General features: G+C 45.3%; 1 protein-coding gene across 4 annotated transcripts in view; it reads left to right on the forward strand.

The window, feature by feature from the left end:
- PPT2 (palmitoyl-protein thioesterase 2) overlaps positions 1 to 17,288 on the forward strand; it is a 90,249-nt gene that overhangs the window by 54,200 nt on the left and 18,761 nt on the right. For all 4 annotated transcript variants that reach the window (XM_058171704.1, XM_058171705.1, XM_058171707.1 and 1 more), the window contains exons 5-8: positions 3,754 to 3,849; positions 5,621 to 5,728; positions 8,958 to 9,041; positions 12,870 to 12,954. In XM_058171704.1, coding sequence (XP_058027687.1) covers positions 3,754 to 3,849; positions 5,621 to 5,728; positions 8,958 to 9,041; positions 12,870 to 12,954 — 373 coding nt within the window. The remainder of the gene's footprint in view (positions 1 to 3,753; positions 3,850 to 5,620; positions 5,729 to 8,957; positions 9,042 to 12,869; positions 12,955 to 17,288) is intronic.

The following is a 17,288-nucleotide window of genomic DNA, read 5'->3' on the forward strand; positions in this document are numbered from 1 at the left end:
CTTAAGCCAGACAACAACATGTTCATTGCCTACACTAAACCATAAACAGAGCTGCCATAATAATAGTTCCCCTATAGAGTTCCCCTGTAGAGGAACGCGGTGGGAGAGGGACCCGGTGGCTCAGTGGCTAAGATGCTGAGTTCAGCAGTTTGAATCCCTAGTGCCGCGTAACGGAGTGAGCTCCCGTTACTTGTCCCAGCTTCTGCCAACCTAGCAGTTCGAAAGCATGTAAAAAATGCAAAATAGGGACCACCTTTGGTGGGAAGGTAACAGCGTTCCGTGTGCCTTTGGCGTTTAATCATGCCAGCCACATGACCACGGAGATGTCTTCGGACAGCACTGGCTCTTCAGCTTTGAAACGGAGATGAGCACTGCCCCCTAGAGTCAGGAACGACTAGCACATATGCACGAGGGGAACCTTTTCCTTTACCTATAGAGTTCAAACGCTTCCTCTTTGTGTATGCACTTCACCGTATCCTCTTCTCCGTATTTGAGCCGGAGGCCTAAAGCAAAAAGCGATTTTCAGCCCATTCTCAGCCCATAAACATGTATTCAAGAAAGAGATGACTGGACTATATGGACACCACCCAGTTGTCTTTAAGCCTCCCTTCTTTGACCTGGGAGTTGAAGTTCACACATTCTTCAGGCTGCTGAGTTGAGGAACACTGGCCTAAAGCAATGTTAGCTCAGGGACTCTGTGAGAAAATAAAAGGGCTTGCCAGCTTCTGCCTCCGCTTGCTCATCAAAGGCCAATCCAGGGCAAGCATCATTCTGTTAGTTTGCATTTAGGAAGTTTGTTGCGTAGGCAAATATTTGTAGTGTTTGTCATCATCTTTGATGCAACTCGTCATAATCTCCTTGCGAAACTCACAGCTGTTTCCAAATCCGAGGAGAAATACAGATACAAATAGTCCTCGACTTACAACAGTTCATTCCAGTGACCCATTACGACGGTGCTGAAAAAAGCGACCTGTGACCGTTTTCATGGTTATGGCCTTTGTAGCATCCCCATGGTCATGTGATCAAAATTCAGCTCTTTGGGGTTTCAGCTCCTTGGGGCAACGGGTTCATACTTGCGACCGTTGCTGTGTCCCAAGGTCACACGATCCCCTTTTGTGACCTTCTGGCGAGCAAAGTCAATGGGGGAAGCCAGAATTCGTTTAACCACCGGGTTACTAATTTATCGACAGCAATAGTTCGCTTAACAACCATGGCAAGAAAGGTCGCAAAATGGGGCAGAACTCACTTAACAAATGTCCCACTTAGCAACAGAAATGTTGGGCTCGATTCTAGTCATGAGCCAAAGGTTATCTGTAGTTCTCGACTTCCAGGTGCAATCGGGATTAGAATCTCCATTGCTAAGCAACGTGTGTGTTGCGCCAGATTTTCTGACATTTTTTGCTATGGTTGTTAAACAGCTTTTAAGTGAATCACGTAGTCATTAAACAGATCCGGCTTCTCCCATTGACTTTGCTTGTCTGAAGGCAGCTGGGAAGGTCGCAACTGGTGATCACATGACTTTGGGATGCTGCATATCAGCTGCCACGCCCCCAAATTTGGATGTGGCTGCTACAATTGTCATACATGTGAGGACTATTTGTAAATCACTTTTTTCAGTGGCATTATAAGTTCAAACGGTTGCTAAACAGCAGTGGTGAAATGTAAAATGTGTTACTACTGGTTCTGTGGGCATGGCTTGGTGGTGGCGTAATGTGACTGGATGGGCGTGCCCACCTTTTTTTTTTTTTTACTTTTTAAAACATTTTTTCTACAACCTCTTTGGCTGTGAAAGAGGTTGTATTGTGAAAGGTTGGTGTTTTTGTATGGAAGGCCCAAAAAGTCAAGATAGAAGAAGACTGTTTTTTAAAAATTTGAGTGAAGATTTAGAGACAAATGTTGTGATGTGGATGCTATATAGATTTGGATTGTGTCGGGAGAAGAAGGGAGTTCTTGCCCCTTTTCTAAAACTTGATTCTTTTCTGTTAAGATCTTTAAATTTAGTAGCTGGAGCCAGTGGTGTATTAACCATGAAGTGGTGTATTAACCATGAAACAGACTAAGCACATGCTTAGGGCACCAGGCCCAAAGGGGGCACCACAAAATTGAGAAAGAAAAAAATAACCCAATGAAGATTCGTACAGTATGTGCAAAGGAGCTGCTTTGTCAAATTTGTTAAATCACCAAGATTTGTCAGTGCTTAGGGCAGGGGTCTCCAACCTTGGTCCCTTTAAGACTTGTGGACTTCAACTCCCAAGGCTCCCAAAACTGGCAGAGGGACTCTGGGAGTTGAAGTCCACAAAGTCTTAAAGGGACCAAGGTTGGAGACCCCTGGCTTAGGGCACCAGTGAGCCTTAATCTGCCAATGGCTGGAGCAGTGGGGTTATGCAGTGAGCCACAACACACAGTTGTGGTCGATGGTTTGAAGAGCATTTCTCCACCAGTAATCCGCACCTAGATCAGCATTGATTAACTCCAAGGTTAACTTCAGACCAACAATTGAGTAAACAATACCCCAATCAAAGAACCGCCAAGAGCCATTGGTTAACAGCCCAACCAGAGAATTTCTAAGACCCAGATAGGCAAGTCACCAGAATATAAACTGAAAGCAAACAGCACTCCCTACTAGCACTGATGATGTTACCTAGTTACGGTAATGAAACATCTGCAAGAAAACAAACAAGCTCAGAAAGTACCAAGGACCCCTTAAATATATTTATTTGACATCAGAGCCATGGTGGTGCAGTGGTTAGAATGCAGTATTCCAGTAGGTTACAGCCATTGGTGGTTGTTCCGAAGTACGATGTCAAAATGTACATCATAATGTCATATGCAAGAGCCGCGGTGCAGTGGTGAAATGTAAAATTTGTTACTACCGGTTCTGTGGGCGTGGCTTGGTGAGAGGGTAATGTGACTGGGTGGCGTGGCCAACTTTTTTTTAACTTTTAAAAGTATTTAAAAGCATTTTCAGCATTCAGCTGAAGAGGTTGTAAAAAATGCTTTTAAAAGGCTCTGACGATCCCAGCTGAGTTGCCTGATCGTCAGAGGCTTTTGTTTTCTTTTAAAAGAATTTTTTTTGCCTTTAAAAGTAAAAAAAAGCCTCTGACGATCAGGCAACTCAGCTGGGATTGTCAGAGCCTTTTAAAAGCATTTTTTCTACAACTCTTCAGCTGAAGAGGTTGTAGAAAAAATGCTTTTAAAAGGCTCTGATGATCCCAACTGAGCCGCACAATCATCAGAGGCTTTTTTTTACTTTTAAAAGCATTTTTTTGGCCGAAGAAAAAATGCTTTTAAAAGTAAAAAAAACAAACAACCTCTGATGATCGTGCAGCTCAGCTGGGCATGGTGGGGGGCAGGGATTTTTGCTACCGGTTTTCCGAACCACCCACCACCATCGCTACCGGATTGGGTGATCCGGTCCGAACCAGGAGCATTTCACTCCTGCCGCGGTGGCACAGAGATTAGAATGCAATATTGAAAGCTAATTCTGCCGACTGCCAGCAGTTCGATCCTGACCTGCTCAAGGTTGACTCAGCCTTCCATCCCTCCGAGGTTGGTAAAATGAGGACCCAGATTGCTGGGACCAATGTGCTGACTCTGTAAACTGCTTAGAGAGGGCTATAAAGCACTATGAAGTGGTATATAAGTCTATGTGTTATTGCTATTTATATAAAACTACAAGTCCGTGTCAGCGTGTCTGACTCCATTTGCATACCGGCTGTGCAATTCCCTGACAATTTTCACTCTGCCCTACAGGAGGACTCATTTGTCGTGCTCTGCTTTCTACGATGCCCGACCACAATGTGGACACATTCATCTCTCTCTCCTCCCCACAAATGGGGCAATACGGGGGTAAGTAATGAAACAAGGATAAGGGATGCTCTGGTGACATTTGAGTGGGACTTTGGGATGCAAGTTTGGAGTGTAAGGGAAAAGGGAAAAAAAAGAATTGACTTACAACTCTTTTCGGTGCAGTAGAATACAAAATACAGTTAGAAACTCAACTTTTTGCTTTATATTTCTGATAGATACTAGTCATTTCTATAACAACAAAGTATAATATTTCATTTTCAGTATCTTATCCCTTGTCCTGGAGTGGTGAGGTGGCTTAGAGGGGGAGCTTTCACCTCACAATCAGGAGGCTGTGAGTTTGATCCTAGGTAGAGAGAGAAATATCTCTCTCTCTGGGCACACTGAGAATATATCTGCTGAACAAAACTCCTCATTGGCAACAGGAAGGGCATCTGGCCATTAAATACTTTGCTAGCTCCATTCAGTTACCCAGACTTCACCCTGCAAGGGATTATGGGGTCGTTAAAAGGAGATGGTGATGATCTTATCCCTTGTCCTCTTTAGTTTACCGTTCATGTCTCACCAATCCAGAAGCTTTATTTTTGCACCTCTATTTATGCATTGGTTTCTATTATATTTAAACATAGATTTATACAGGTAGTCCTCAACTTATGATCACAGTTAAGACCGAAATTCATGTTGTGAAGGGAGACATTTGTTTTGAAGTGAATTTTGCTCCATTTTATGACCTTTCGAGCCACGGTTGTTAAATGAATCATTGCAGTTGTTAAGTTAGTAACATGGCTGTTAAGTGAATCAGGTTTCCCCGTTGACTTTATTGGTCAGAAGGTCGCAAAAGGGGATCCCATGACCCCGGGACACTGCAACCGTCATAAATATGAGCCAGTTGCCAAGAATCTGAATTTTGATCATGTGACCACAGGAATCCTGCAATGGTCTGAAACATTTTTCAGTGTCTTTGTAACTTTGATCACTAAATGAACTGTTGTAAGTCGAGGACTACCTGTATTTACCTTACCTTCCATACCTTAAGATGAAAATCTCTGGAATTTTGACAGCCCCATCTCCTAGCTTTTCCAACTAGAGCCACCTCCAAATAGGTGGATTTCAGCTCCCAAATTAGTTGGGATGCGTATAGCTACCATATTTTTCGGAGTATAAAATGCACCTTTTTCCCCCCTAAAAGAGGGTGAAAATTTGGGTGTGTCTTATACACCAAATGTAGCCCTGCCCAGCCTCTGAAATGGAGGTTTCAGAAGCTAAAAAAAGCCTCTTAAAGGGATGTTTCAGAGGCTGAAAAAAAGCCTCTGAAACAGAGGTTTCAGAAGCTGAATAAAACCTCTTGAAGGAAGGTTTCAAAGGCTGTAAAAAAGCCTCTGAAACGGAGGTTTCAGAAGCTGATAAAAGCCTCTTGAAGGGAGGTTTCAGAGGCTGAAAAAAGGCAAGGCACAGAGCTCACAACCAACGAACCTGTTGCTAAAGTTCACCTCTGAGAACAGCTGTTTGGGGGTATTCCGGGAGGCCATCTACCCGCCAATCAGCTTTTTTCTTATTTTCCTCCCCCAAAACTAAAGTGTGTCTTATACTCCGGTGCGTCTTATAGTCCCCAAAATACGGTATTTACTTTGAAAAGGAGCTAAGATGGCTACCCCAATTAGTTGCCTTGTGTGCTTTAGCCTTCCGAAAGGCATACAGCGCCATCCTGTATAGAAACATCAGATTGGGTTACAAAAGGATAGAAGATCCTGAACTCAAAACAGTGGTGGGGAAACTGTTCATTGGCATCCTCTACATTTCTTTTTCAATTCAGACACCAAGTACTTGAAGTGGCTCTTTCCACACTACATGAAAAGCAACCTCTACCGCCTCTGCTACACACAGCTGGGACAAGACGTCTCCATCTGTAACTACTGGAATGGTAAAATTTGGTTTGCTTTGTGACTTCAGCAGGTATTCTGCATTTCACAGGGGGCTGTGGAGGGTTTGAGGTGTTTTCACCTACAAATGAAGGCAAATATACGTGTCTCAACATAATGTTGCAAGATCCAATCTGGGTCGGTTGCCAGGACCAGAGGTTTTGTCTTCCGAGCTTTCGGACTCGTGTTGGATCCCATCCTCAGGGAACTTCTCTCTCTCTCCAGAACATTTTCATCTACGTTGCTGAGTTCATATATTATGTGAGGCCATGGTTTGTTTGAAATGTGGTTTGACGACGTTCCAGTAGCTCAGCTAATAACGCTAAGCAATAACCAAAAAAATTGCATTGTGGTTAATGCAATGGGTGAACTGAACTCATTTTTTGGCCTGGTTCTTGTCTTAACCCAAGTTGGATGGCCAAATGTAATTGGGTTGGGTGAATACAACTCACTAAACCATAAGCTGTGGTTTTCAAATTATAGTAACTAAACTCACGCTAAAACTAAATAATGTCTTAATGGGATGTTTAATTTAGCCTCTGCTTCCACATAATTCCTTAACAGGCCAATATTTATCTACATTTCTGTTTCCAGTGTGAGGGCTGTATGAAGCATTGCTTACCCAGCCAAAATAGTATTAACGATGCCAAAAGTGTTAAATTAGCATTTTTAATTGCTCGTTTCCAGTATTAAAAATGGGTTCAGATCTACTTTCATATCTAAAGTGTAGGAGGGCCGAGAAATTTAGGCTAGGTTCATACATTGCAGTAGTGGGATTCAAATACAATCAGGCCAGGAATGCACTAACAAGGGAGATAAGAGCAGCAAAAAGAAGCTACTCTGAAAAGCTAAAGAATCAATTTTCAGCAAATGAACCAGCAAACATGTGGAAAACTCTTAAAAATATCACCGGCTATGGCAAACCTCCTTCCCAGGCTGAAGGTAATCAACAACTGGCAGATGACCTGAATGAGTTTTACTGCAGGTTTGAAAGGAAACTACAGCCACCTATCTCCACAACCCCCATCTCAGACACAGCAACAACAGCCAAGCCTCCTACAACTGACCCCATTTCATTGGGTTCACAACCCCTAGTGATCACAGAAAAGGAAGTGCAGGACCTATTTCACAGACAAAAGCCAGGAAAAGCTCCAGGCCCAGACAAGATAACTCCTTCTTGCTTAAAAGTCTGTGCTGACCAATTGGCCCCCATCTTCACCCATATTTTCAATAAATCACTAGAGATGTGCTATGTTCCTTCTTGCTTCAAACGCCTACCATCATCCCAGTGCCAAGAAGCCCACATCAAGGAACTGAATGACTACAGACCAGTTGCTCTAACATCTGTAGTCATGAAAACCTTTGAAAGGCTAGTGCTTTCCTACCTGAAAACCATCACGAATCCGCTTTTAGACCCCTTGCAATTTGCATACCGAGCAAATAGATCAACAGATGATGCTGTTAATATGGCTCTGCACTACATCCTACAACATCTTGAGTCTCCAAAGACCTATGCAAGGGTCCTTTTGTAGACTTTAGTTCAGCATTCAATACCATCATTCCAGACATTCTTCTAACTAAGCTAAACCAGCTACAGGTACCGGAACAGACTTGTAAGTGGATCACAAGCTTCCTAACAAACAGGAAGCAGCAGGTGAAGCTAAGCAAGATCACATCCTATCCCTGTACAATTAGCACAGGGCCCCCAAGGCTGTGTGCTCTCCCCACTTCTCTTCTCTCTGTATACCAATGACTGCATCTCCAATGATCCATTTGTTAAGCTACTGAAGTTCGCAGATGACACAACAGTGATTGGTCTCATTCGAGACAATGACGAATCCGCATATAGACGAGAGGTCGAACGACTAGCCTTGTGGTGCAACCAAAACAATCTGGAACTGAACACACTCAAAACCGTAGAAATGGTGGTAGACTTTAGGAAAATCCCTTCCATACTTCCACCTCTCACAATACTTGACAACACAGTATCAACAGTAGAAACCTTCAAATTTTTGGGTTCTATCATATCGCAAGATCTCAAATGGACAGCTAACATCAAAAACATCATTAAAAAAGGACAACAAAGAATGTTCTTTCTGCGCCAACTCAGTAAGCTCAAACTGCCCAAGGAGCTGCTGATCCAATTCTACAGAGGAATTATTGAGTCTGTCATTTGCACCTCTATAACTGTCTGGTTCGGTTCTGCAACCCAACAAGAAAAACACAGACTTCAGAGGATAATTAGAACTGCAGAAAAAATAATTGCTACCAACTTGCCTTCCATTGAGGACCTGTATACTGCACGAATCAAGAAGAGGGCCGTGAAAATATTTACAGACCCCTCGCATCCTGGACATAAACTGTTTCAACTCCTACCCTCAAAACGACGCTATAGAGCACTGCACACCAGAACAACTAGACACAAGAACAGTTTTTCCCCGAAGGCCATCACTCTGCTAAACAAATAATTCCCTCAACACTGTCAGACTATTTACTGAATCTGCACTACTATTAATCGTTTCATAGTTCCCATCACCAATCTCTTTCCACTTATGACTGTATGACTATAACTTGTTGCTGGCAATCCTTATGATTTATATTGATATATTGATCATCAATTGTGTTGTAAATGTTGTACCTTGATGAACGTATCTTTTCTTTTATGTACACTGAGAGCATATGCACCAAGACAAATTCCTTGTGTGTCCAATCACACTTGGCCAATAAAATTCTATTCTATTCTATTCTATTCTAATTTTAGCAACCGGCTCTCTAATGACCAGCTGGGTGGGCGTGGCCATGGTGGGCATAGCCAGAGGTGGGTGACAGCCAGCACTGGGCCTCCTGCACCCCCCTGAGAGCAAAAATGGGCTGCGGGAGGGGGGGGGTAAATGCACCCCTGCCCCCTTCTGGGAGCAAAAAGGGGCTGTGGGGGGACACCGTACCCCCACACCCTGTTTAGGGCCTAGTAGGCCTCCCTGCACTTACCTGGGAGCCAAAATGGGGTGCGTGGGAACTCCTGGAAGGGGCGGGGTGGGGAGGGGCAGGACCAGCCAGCAATTTAACTACCGGTTCTCCCGAATCGGCTGAATTCCACCACTGATACATTACCCTAAATCTCAAGGTTGATTTAGTGATTTAATCGATATCCTTTAGATACAAAAACAAAACAAGGTTACTCTCAACTTTTCTCTCTTCCCCTCCCTCCCATGTGTTTTTCTGCATTTTCAGACCCACACCATCGAGATCTTTACCTCAACAATAGCAATTTCTTGGCCGTGTTGAATGATGAGAGACTCCATCCCAATGCAAGTGGTAAATGTATTATTATTTTTTTTGACATCCTTCAATTCCAGTATAGAAGGGAGAGTTGCGGAGTAGCAAAAACTTTTCTGCCAAAAACAAGAATAGATTTGCTTAACAACCACACGATTCACTTTACAACTGCTGTGATTCACTTTACAACCGTCGTAAAAAAATATTATTAAAAACAAGTCCAGTCAGATCGTATCTCAACTTACGGCCACCACAACTTACGACCGAAAAATTCCAGGCTCCATTGTTGTCAAAGACTACCTATAGTGGCTAGGCAGCCGTCAGTCCAAGATGATTTAATTCAGGAGTGTCAAACTGGATTTCTTCGAGGGCCGGATCAGCACTGTAGTTTTCCTCTGCGGGCCAGCTGGGGGATGGAGAGACGGGACAGACGCCTCCTGCAGCACCCTTTCGGCCAAAACGGGGCACAGGCAGTGGTGGGATTCAAGTAATTTAACAACCGGTTCTCTGCCCTAATGATTTCTTCCAACAACCAGTTTGTCAAACTGCTCAGACAGTTAACAACCGGTTCTCCCGAAGTGGTGCGAACTGGCTGAATCCCACCACTGGGCACAGGGGGGGGGGGCGCTGCGCATAGCCCCCCACTACCATGCCCTGTTTTGGCTGCCAGAAGCACCGTGGGCTGGTCCTTTGCTATTTCCAAGCTGGCCCTGTGGACCAGATTTAAGCATCCCGCAGACCGGATTCGACCTGTGGTCCTTGCGTTTGACAACCCTGCTTTAATTCAATTCCTGCACCAAGAAGAGTTGGATTCAGTGCCCTAAATAGCTCTCTCCCGTTCTACGATTCTCTGTTCAAACCCCTAAAGCTCCAATGTATTCCTGCCAAAAGGGATTATTTTTAGGAACCTGTCCAAACCCTGCCCTACAGACAGAGCTGCCTCTGTGCCTCCAGCAGTAGTTTAGAAGCAGGACTACACATGACTATATTTGCAAGCAAAACATTTCCTAATATGGAGAATGCAAGGTGACTGGAAAAATCGTTGCTCAATTTTTTTTCTTTCCCCTGCCTGAGCCTTTCATGGAGGCCTGGCCAAGCCAGCTCAGCTGGGGGCTTTAAAGTTCAAGTTTGTCAAACTTCCAGCCTTAGGGATAACTCATTAAATACTCTGCTAGCTCCATTCAGCATTCTTGCTTCGGGGATAGCTTTTATGGCATGAAATAATTTTACTTTTCTGCATCCTTTCTGCTAACTGCCTAAACAAGTGGTTTTTAAAAAAAATCTTGCCAATGTGTGGACTTCGACTCCCAGAATTCCCGAGCCAGAATTTCCACTCCCAGAATTCCTCAGTAGCTGGGGGATTTTAGGAGTTCAAAGTCCACATCATCTTAAAGTTGGCCAAGGTCAGGAAACAGTAGTCCATCCAACCTATGCATTAATTCATCAAAATAATTGCCAGATCTCAAATCTTAAAGCAAAAAAGGAACAAAGCCAGAAGGGGAAAAAAGGAGATACCGTAATTAAATGCATCAGACATGACAACTTTACTAGAAATTTCCTGGCGGTTGAATTATTTGTTTCTTTTGTCTACAGGTAGAGCAGGAAAATCTATTTTTGGCCTGGAATTTCCTCTCTACCTGGGGCCATGTGAGGGGCGGGGCCAGTGAAATTATGATGTCATTGGAATAGGTGAAGCTGAAATACTCAGGCTCATTTTTTAGTATTTTTAAAGAGAAAATAGGTGCCTTTTCCACTTAAGTCTCCCCTAAACATACTGGTAGCCCTTGACATACAACCACCATTGAGCCCAAAATTTCTGTTGCTAAGTGAGACCATTATTAAATGAATTTGGGCCCACTTTATGACTTTCCTTGACACAGTTCTTGAGTGAATCGCTGCAGTTATTAAGTTAGTAATACGGTTGTTAAGGGAATCGTGGCTTTTCCATTCCCTTTGCTCATCGGAAGGTCGCAAAAAGTGATCCCATGACCCTGGGATACTGCAGCCGTCAGAAATATAAACCAATTGTCAAGCACCCAAAATTTTATCACATAACCACAGTGTTCTGTCCCCTTTCCCACTTCACAGAGCAAATGCCAAGCCGTGTGAATCCCAGTCTTTTTATTTGCTACAGACCTGATTTTCTTCAGTTGAGGAAATACTTGGCAGTGACCATGCAGAGGCCTACCAAGTTCTGAGTTCGTTATCTCGTGTCCAAGATCCGTTCCCAAAACTCACTGACAAAGTCTTTTAACCCTCCAACAACCGAGCTGCAGTGCATCCTTGGTAGCTTTTCTGTCCGTCACAAGGACCACGTGGCAGCTCCACCCACTTTTATACCCTGTGGGGTGTGGCTCAGTGACTCAGCAATCTCTGAGCCTGCCACACCTCTTCCTCTGCTGCGCACGCTTATCTCTTCGTCGCTGCCTCGGATCAATCCAGGATTGATCGTCAGCAGCTGGGACTTGAGGCGTTGCCAGGGAGGAGGAGAGTGTGGGAGAGGGAGGCCTTGTCAGCTCCTCCTCCTGGCCTGCAGCTGGATCTTGGGGCAGTGCCAGCGAGGAGGGTTCTGGCGAGGGAGGCCTTGCTGGCTCCTCTCCCTCACTTTCCGAGTCATTCTCCTCCATGGGAACAGGCTCGAGGGCTGGAGTCACAACACACAGGGATGCGATGACAGTTGTGTGAAAAATGATCCTAAGTCACTTTTTCAATGACGTAATTTCAGACGGTCACTATATGAATGGTTGTAGGAGTGGTGTAGTGGCTTAGAGGTGGAGCTCTCGCCTCACAATCAAGGGGCTGTGAGTTTGATCCTAGGTAGAGGCAGATATTTCTCTCTCTGGATACACTGAGATTATATCTGCTGAACAAAACTCCACATTGGTGACAGGAAGGGCATCCGGCTATTAAATACTCTGCTAGCTCCATTCAGTTGGCCAGACTCCACCCTGCAAGGGATTATGGGGCCATTAAATGATGATGATGACTAAATGAATGGCTGTAAATCGGGGACTACCTGTATTTTATGTCTGCTTTTTAAGAGATACAATGTCTTTTATAAGTGTTCTCAAATCTCTGTGAAACTGAAGGCACGTTTTCTGTCCCCTATTTCAGCCCTATCCTGTGGGCTGCAAACAACTCACAACTTCCCCATTTTAAAGGCTTGAAATACCCCTCCTCTAACCTCAGAATTTCCAGAAATGTGGAGACTACGACTCCCAGAATCCTTTGGGAAAGGACAATCCCAACAAGACATGGAAAACAACAAACAGGGGAAGATGAAATAAATAGAACTTGTTTTATTGCTTGTGCCTTTTATAAAAATAGGAGGAAAAGTTCCAAAGTTTCTGTCTATGGAGATTCTCAGTCATCCAGGTCATAGTTGTCCCAAAGGTGCTTTATTTCAAGAAGCAACAGTGGTGGGTTGCTACTGGTTCACCCCGGTTCGAGAAAACTGGTAGCACCTGCCCGGACGTCATCAAATAGTCTGTTTGCTTGCATGCACGTGAGCAAACCAGTAGCAAAGATAAGTGAAACCCACCCCTGAGAAGCAACTGGACGTTCTGGTTTTTCTTTGAAAACGTTTCGCTTCTCATCCAAGAGGCTTCTTCCTCCGGTCAGAGCTGAAGAAGCTTCTTGGATGAGAAGCGAAACGTCTTCAAAGAAAAAACCAGAAAGTCCAGTTGCCTCTTGCAAAAAAGCACTTTTGGGATTCCAAACTTTCTGTAAACTTCTTAGAAGCAGGACACGGGGAAAATTCTCTTTTGTTGACTGCTGAGGGAGCAAGAAGAGGGAAAGGGGAGAGAAGGGAAAGAGGAGAATCTGGGGAAAGCAAACCACGTTTCTGAAATTCTGCTCCTCTCGCAGCGTGGAAGAGAAACCTTTTGCGCATCCGCAAGCTGATTCTGATTGGCGGCCCAGACGACGGGGTCATCATGCCCTGGGAATCCAGGTGAGCTTTCGGACATGGCAAGCAAGAGATTCAGTTCTGGACTCTGAGAAGCCGAGTGCTGATCGCCACTTAAAGGTTTTAGCAAAGAGAAGCTGTTTAACACCACTTGAAACCCTGGGAATACTAGAATCGGTGCAGACTTGAACTGCTTAACTTGTTGCCTTAATGATCAATGGGAGGCAGAGAGAGAGAATCTGCAACGTTCACTCTGACTGAATCAAAACATGCTTTCGAGCATCTGGCTGTGGGAAGGGACAAACCAGAGGTGGGATTCAGCCGGTTCGGATCGGTTCAGGTGAACCGGATGTTAGTTTTACATCCGGTTCAGTGAACCTGATGTAAGTCCCCTCTCCTTCCCGACCCTCCCAGGAGTCCCCATGCAGCCCATTTTGGATCCCAGGTAACTGCAGGGGGCACGTGGAGTCCAGGGAGGTGTAAGATGGGCCTCCCAAAGGCCTGTGGAGGGCAAAAATGGGCCTATTTCCAGCCTCCAGAGCAGGGGTCTCCAACCTTGGTCCCTTTAAGACTTGTGGACTTCAACTCCCAGAGTTCCTCAGCCAGCTTTGCTGGCTGAGGGACTCTGGGAGTTGAAGTCCACAAGTCTTAAAGGGACCAAGTGTCAGGCCTGGAAACCATACTAAACTTTAGGTTTCCAGACGCTGCCACATTTTTCCCCTGACGGGAAGAAGGGGGGCTGAGGGGTATGGTAACATTCTTCAGACGTCAAGGTCGGATGGTGTTCACATCTGCAGGAAGAGTGGCGAGAGGATATTCGAATGAACTGGGAGAACGTGGGACCATGTGACCATCAAAGGGGTCAGGGGGGTGGGACTCTTGGGGGTTGTATAACTGGGAAAAGAATCCGGAAGTTCAGTTTTGGAATTTCACTCATCGTGTGCCAGTTTCCTCATGCTAGTAAAGAACTCTTAAAGACAATGGCTTCTGAGTTTTCTTTATGCAGAAGAGGTTTTTCTGGAACCTTGACATTATTCCAAAACTCCAGCGTCTCCAGAGCCCAGGGAGCCTTCTACAGCCCGTTTTTGATCCGGGGGATGGGGAGCAGAAGGCCGAATGCTGCCTTTCACACCCCCTGGCCATGCCCACCATGGCCACGCCCACTCAGCCAGTCATTAGGGCAGAGAACCAGTTAATTTATTTGAATCCCACCACTCGGACAAACACCTATCCTGCGTCCTCCATGACACTTCAGTTTTAATTTTCTGCAGCCATCTGCAGAGCCATTCTGGAATGGTGTGGTGGCCTAGAGGTGGAGCTTTCACTTCACAATCAGGAGGCTATGAGTTTGATCCTAGGTAGAGGCAGATATTTCTCTCTCTGGGCACACTGAGAATATATCTGCTGAATAAAACTCCACATTGGTGACAGGAAGGGCATCCGGCCATTAAAACATTCTGCTAGTTCCATTCAGTTGGCCAGACTCCAACCCGCAAGGGATTATGGAGTCGTTAAATGATGATGATGACGATCTGCAGAGCCATTCTCTTGCATATACCGGTAGTCCTTAACTTTCTATGTATCAGTGCAGAGAAGAATGCAATAAAGATGATTAGGGGCCTGGAGGTTAAAATATATGAAGATCGATTGCAGGAATTGTGTAGGTCTAGTTTAGAGAAAAGAAGGACCAGAGGTGACATGATAGTCGTGTTCCAATATCTCAGGGGCTGCCACAAAGAAGGGGGGGGTCAACCTATTCTCCAAGGCACCTGAGGGCAGGACAAGAAGCAATGGGTGGAAACTAATCAAAGAGAGAGGCAACCTAGAAATAAGGAGAAATTTTCTGACAATTATAACAACTACCTAGTGAAATGGCTTGCTTTTAGAAGTCGTGGGTGCTCCATCACTGAAGATTTTTAAAGAAGAGACCAGACAACCAATTGTCTGAAATGGTTTAGTTGGTAGAAAAGAACTTCATGGTGCTTTGTCCATTAAAGCTTGCTGGGAAATGAGAAAAGAAAACTAGTAAAACTTAACATCTACTAGTTACCATAATAGACCACTTCCAAAAGTCAAGAACTATTGCCCCCAAATGCCAATTTTTTAAATTATTTTTTTATTTCATTTTGTCACAACAGTATACACAAACATTGTCATAAATAATACAACATGTTATTTATTTATTTATTTAATTAAACTTTTATACCGCCCTTCTCCCAAAGGACTCAGGGCGGTGTACAGCCTGCATTAAAACAATTTATATACACACTAAAATAACAATTAAAAAACTTATTCCATAAAGGCCGAAATTAAAACCGTCCAAATTGACCATATAAAATACCCAATAAAATACAATTAAAATTTAAAATTTAAGAATTTAAAAATTTAGCAATTAAAAAATCAGGCCAGTCCCGCTTGAATGAATAAATAAGTTTTCAGTTCCCGGCGAAAGGTCCGAAGGTCAGGTAATTGGCGTAAACTGGGGGGAAGTTCGTTCCAGAAAGTAGGTGCTCCTACAGAGAAGGCCCTTCCCCTGGGGGCCGCCAGCCGACACTGCCTGGCGGACGGCACCCTGAGAAGACCCTCTCTGTGAGAGCGCACGGGTCGGTGGGAGGCATGTGGTAACAGCAGGCGGTCCCGTAAGTACCCGGGCCCTAAGCCATGGAGCGCTTTGAAGGTGGTAACCAAAACCTTGAAGCGCACCCGGAAGACCACAGGTAGCCAGTGCAGACTGCGCAGGAGTGGTGTTACCCGGGAGCAACGTGGTGCTCCCTCAATCACCCGCGCAGCTGCATTCTGGACTAGCTGAAGTCTCCGAGTGCACTTCAGGGGTAGCCCCATGTAGAGAGCATTGCAATAATCCAGGCGAGAAGTGACGAGAGCATGAGTGACCGTGCATAAGGCATCCCGGTCTAGAAAGGGGCGCAACTGGCGGACCAGGCGAACCTGGTAAAAAGCTCTCCTGGAGACGGCCGCCAAATGATCTTCGAACACCCAAGTTGCGCACCCTTTCCGTTGGGGCCAGTGACTCGCCCCCAACAGTCAGCTGCAGTTGCAGCTGACTGTACCGAGATGCCGGCATCCACAGCCACTCTGTCTTGGATGGATTGAGTCTGAGTCTGTTTCTCCCCATCCAGACCCGTACGGCCTCCAGACAATGGGACAGCACTTCGACAGCTTCGCTGGGGTGGCCTGGGGTGGAAAAGTACAGCTGAGTATCATCAGCATACAGATGATAACTCACCCCAAAGCCACTGATGACCTCGCCCAGCGGCTTCATATAGATGTTGAACAGGAGAGGCGAGAGAATCGACCCGCAAGTGAGGTGCCTCGCGGCCGATCTCTGTCCCCCTGTCAACACCGTCTGCGACCGGTCGGAGAGGTAGGAGGAGAACCACCGATAAACGGTGCCTCCCACTCCCAACCCCTCCAGCCGGCGCAGCAGGATACCATGGTCGATGGTATCAAAAGCCGATGAGAGATCTAACAGGACCAAGGCAGAGGAGCAACCCCTATTCCTGGCCCTCCAGAGGTCATCCACCAACGCGACCAAAGCTGTCTCCGTGCTATGCCCGGGCCGGAAGCCGGACTGGAACGGGTCTAGATAGACAGCTTCCTCCAGGTACTGAGGAAACTGCCACGCCACCACACTCTCTACAACCTTCGCCACAAAGCGAAGGTTGGAGACTGGACGATAATTACCCAAAATAGCTGGGTCCAGGGAAGGCTTCTTGAGGAGGGGTCTCACCACCGCCTCTTTCAAGGCGGCGGGAAAGGTCCCCTCCATCAAAGAAGCATTTATAATCCCCCGGAGCCAGCCTTGTGTCACCTCCTGAGTGGCCAGCACCAGCCAGGAGGGGCACGGGTCCAGTAAACATGTAGTGGCATGCAGTCTCCCCAGCAACCTGTCCACGTCCTCGGGAGCCACAGAATCAAACTCATCCCAAACAACATCAACAAGACGCGCCTCAGTCATCTCATCCGGATCATCGCAATTTCTTCAATATCTTGAAGAAAATATATATATATATAAGTAAAAAAATATGCATCAACTATATTAATTTGATAATGAAGGGAACAATAGGACAGGAACAGTAGGCACTTTTGTGCTCTTATGCATGCCCCTTATAGTCCTCTTAGGAATGGGGTGAGGTCAATAGTAGACAGTTTAGGGATTGTTAGGGAATATGATTGTTTAGGGAATATGATGAATTGTTAGGGAATATCATCAGGGAAGGCCATTGTCAGTAAGAGGTCCTTTACGTTTGGTAGATCAAAGCAAAAGTTCCCCTTTTATGAACCTATGGCAGCATAAAGATCTTATAGTGAATCTTATATATTGTGAAATAAATTGGCTGCAGCACCCATTTTGATGGATG

Source organism: Ahaetulla prasina, chromosome 2 (genome assembly GCF_028640845.1).
Source record: "Ahaetulla prasina isolate Xishuangbanna chromosome 2, ASM2864084v1, whole genome shotgun sequence".
Classification (NCBI taxonomy): Eukaryota; Metazoa; Chordata; class Lepidosauria; order Squamata; family Colubridae; genus Ahaetulla; species Ahaetulla prasina.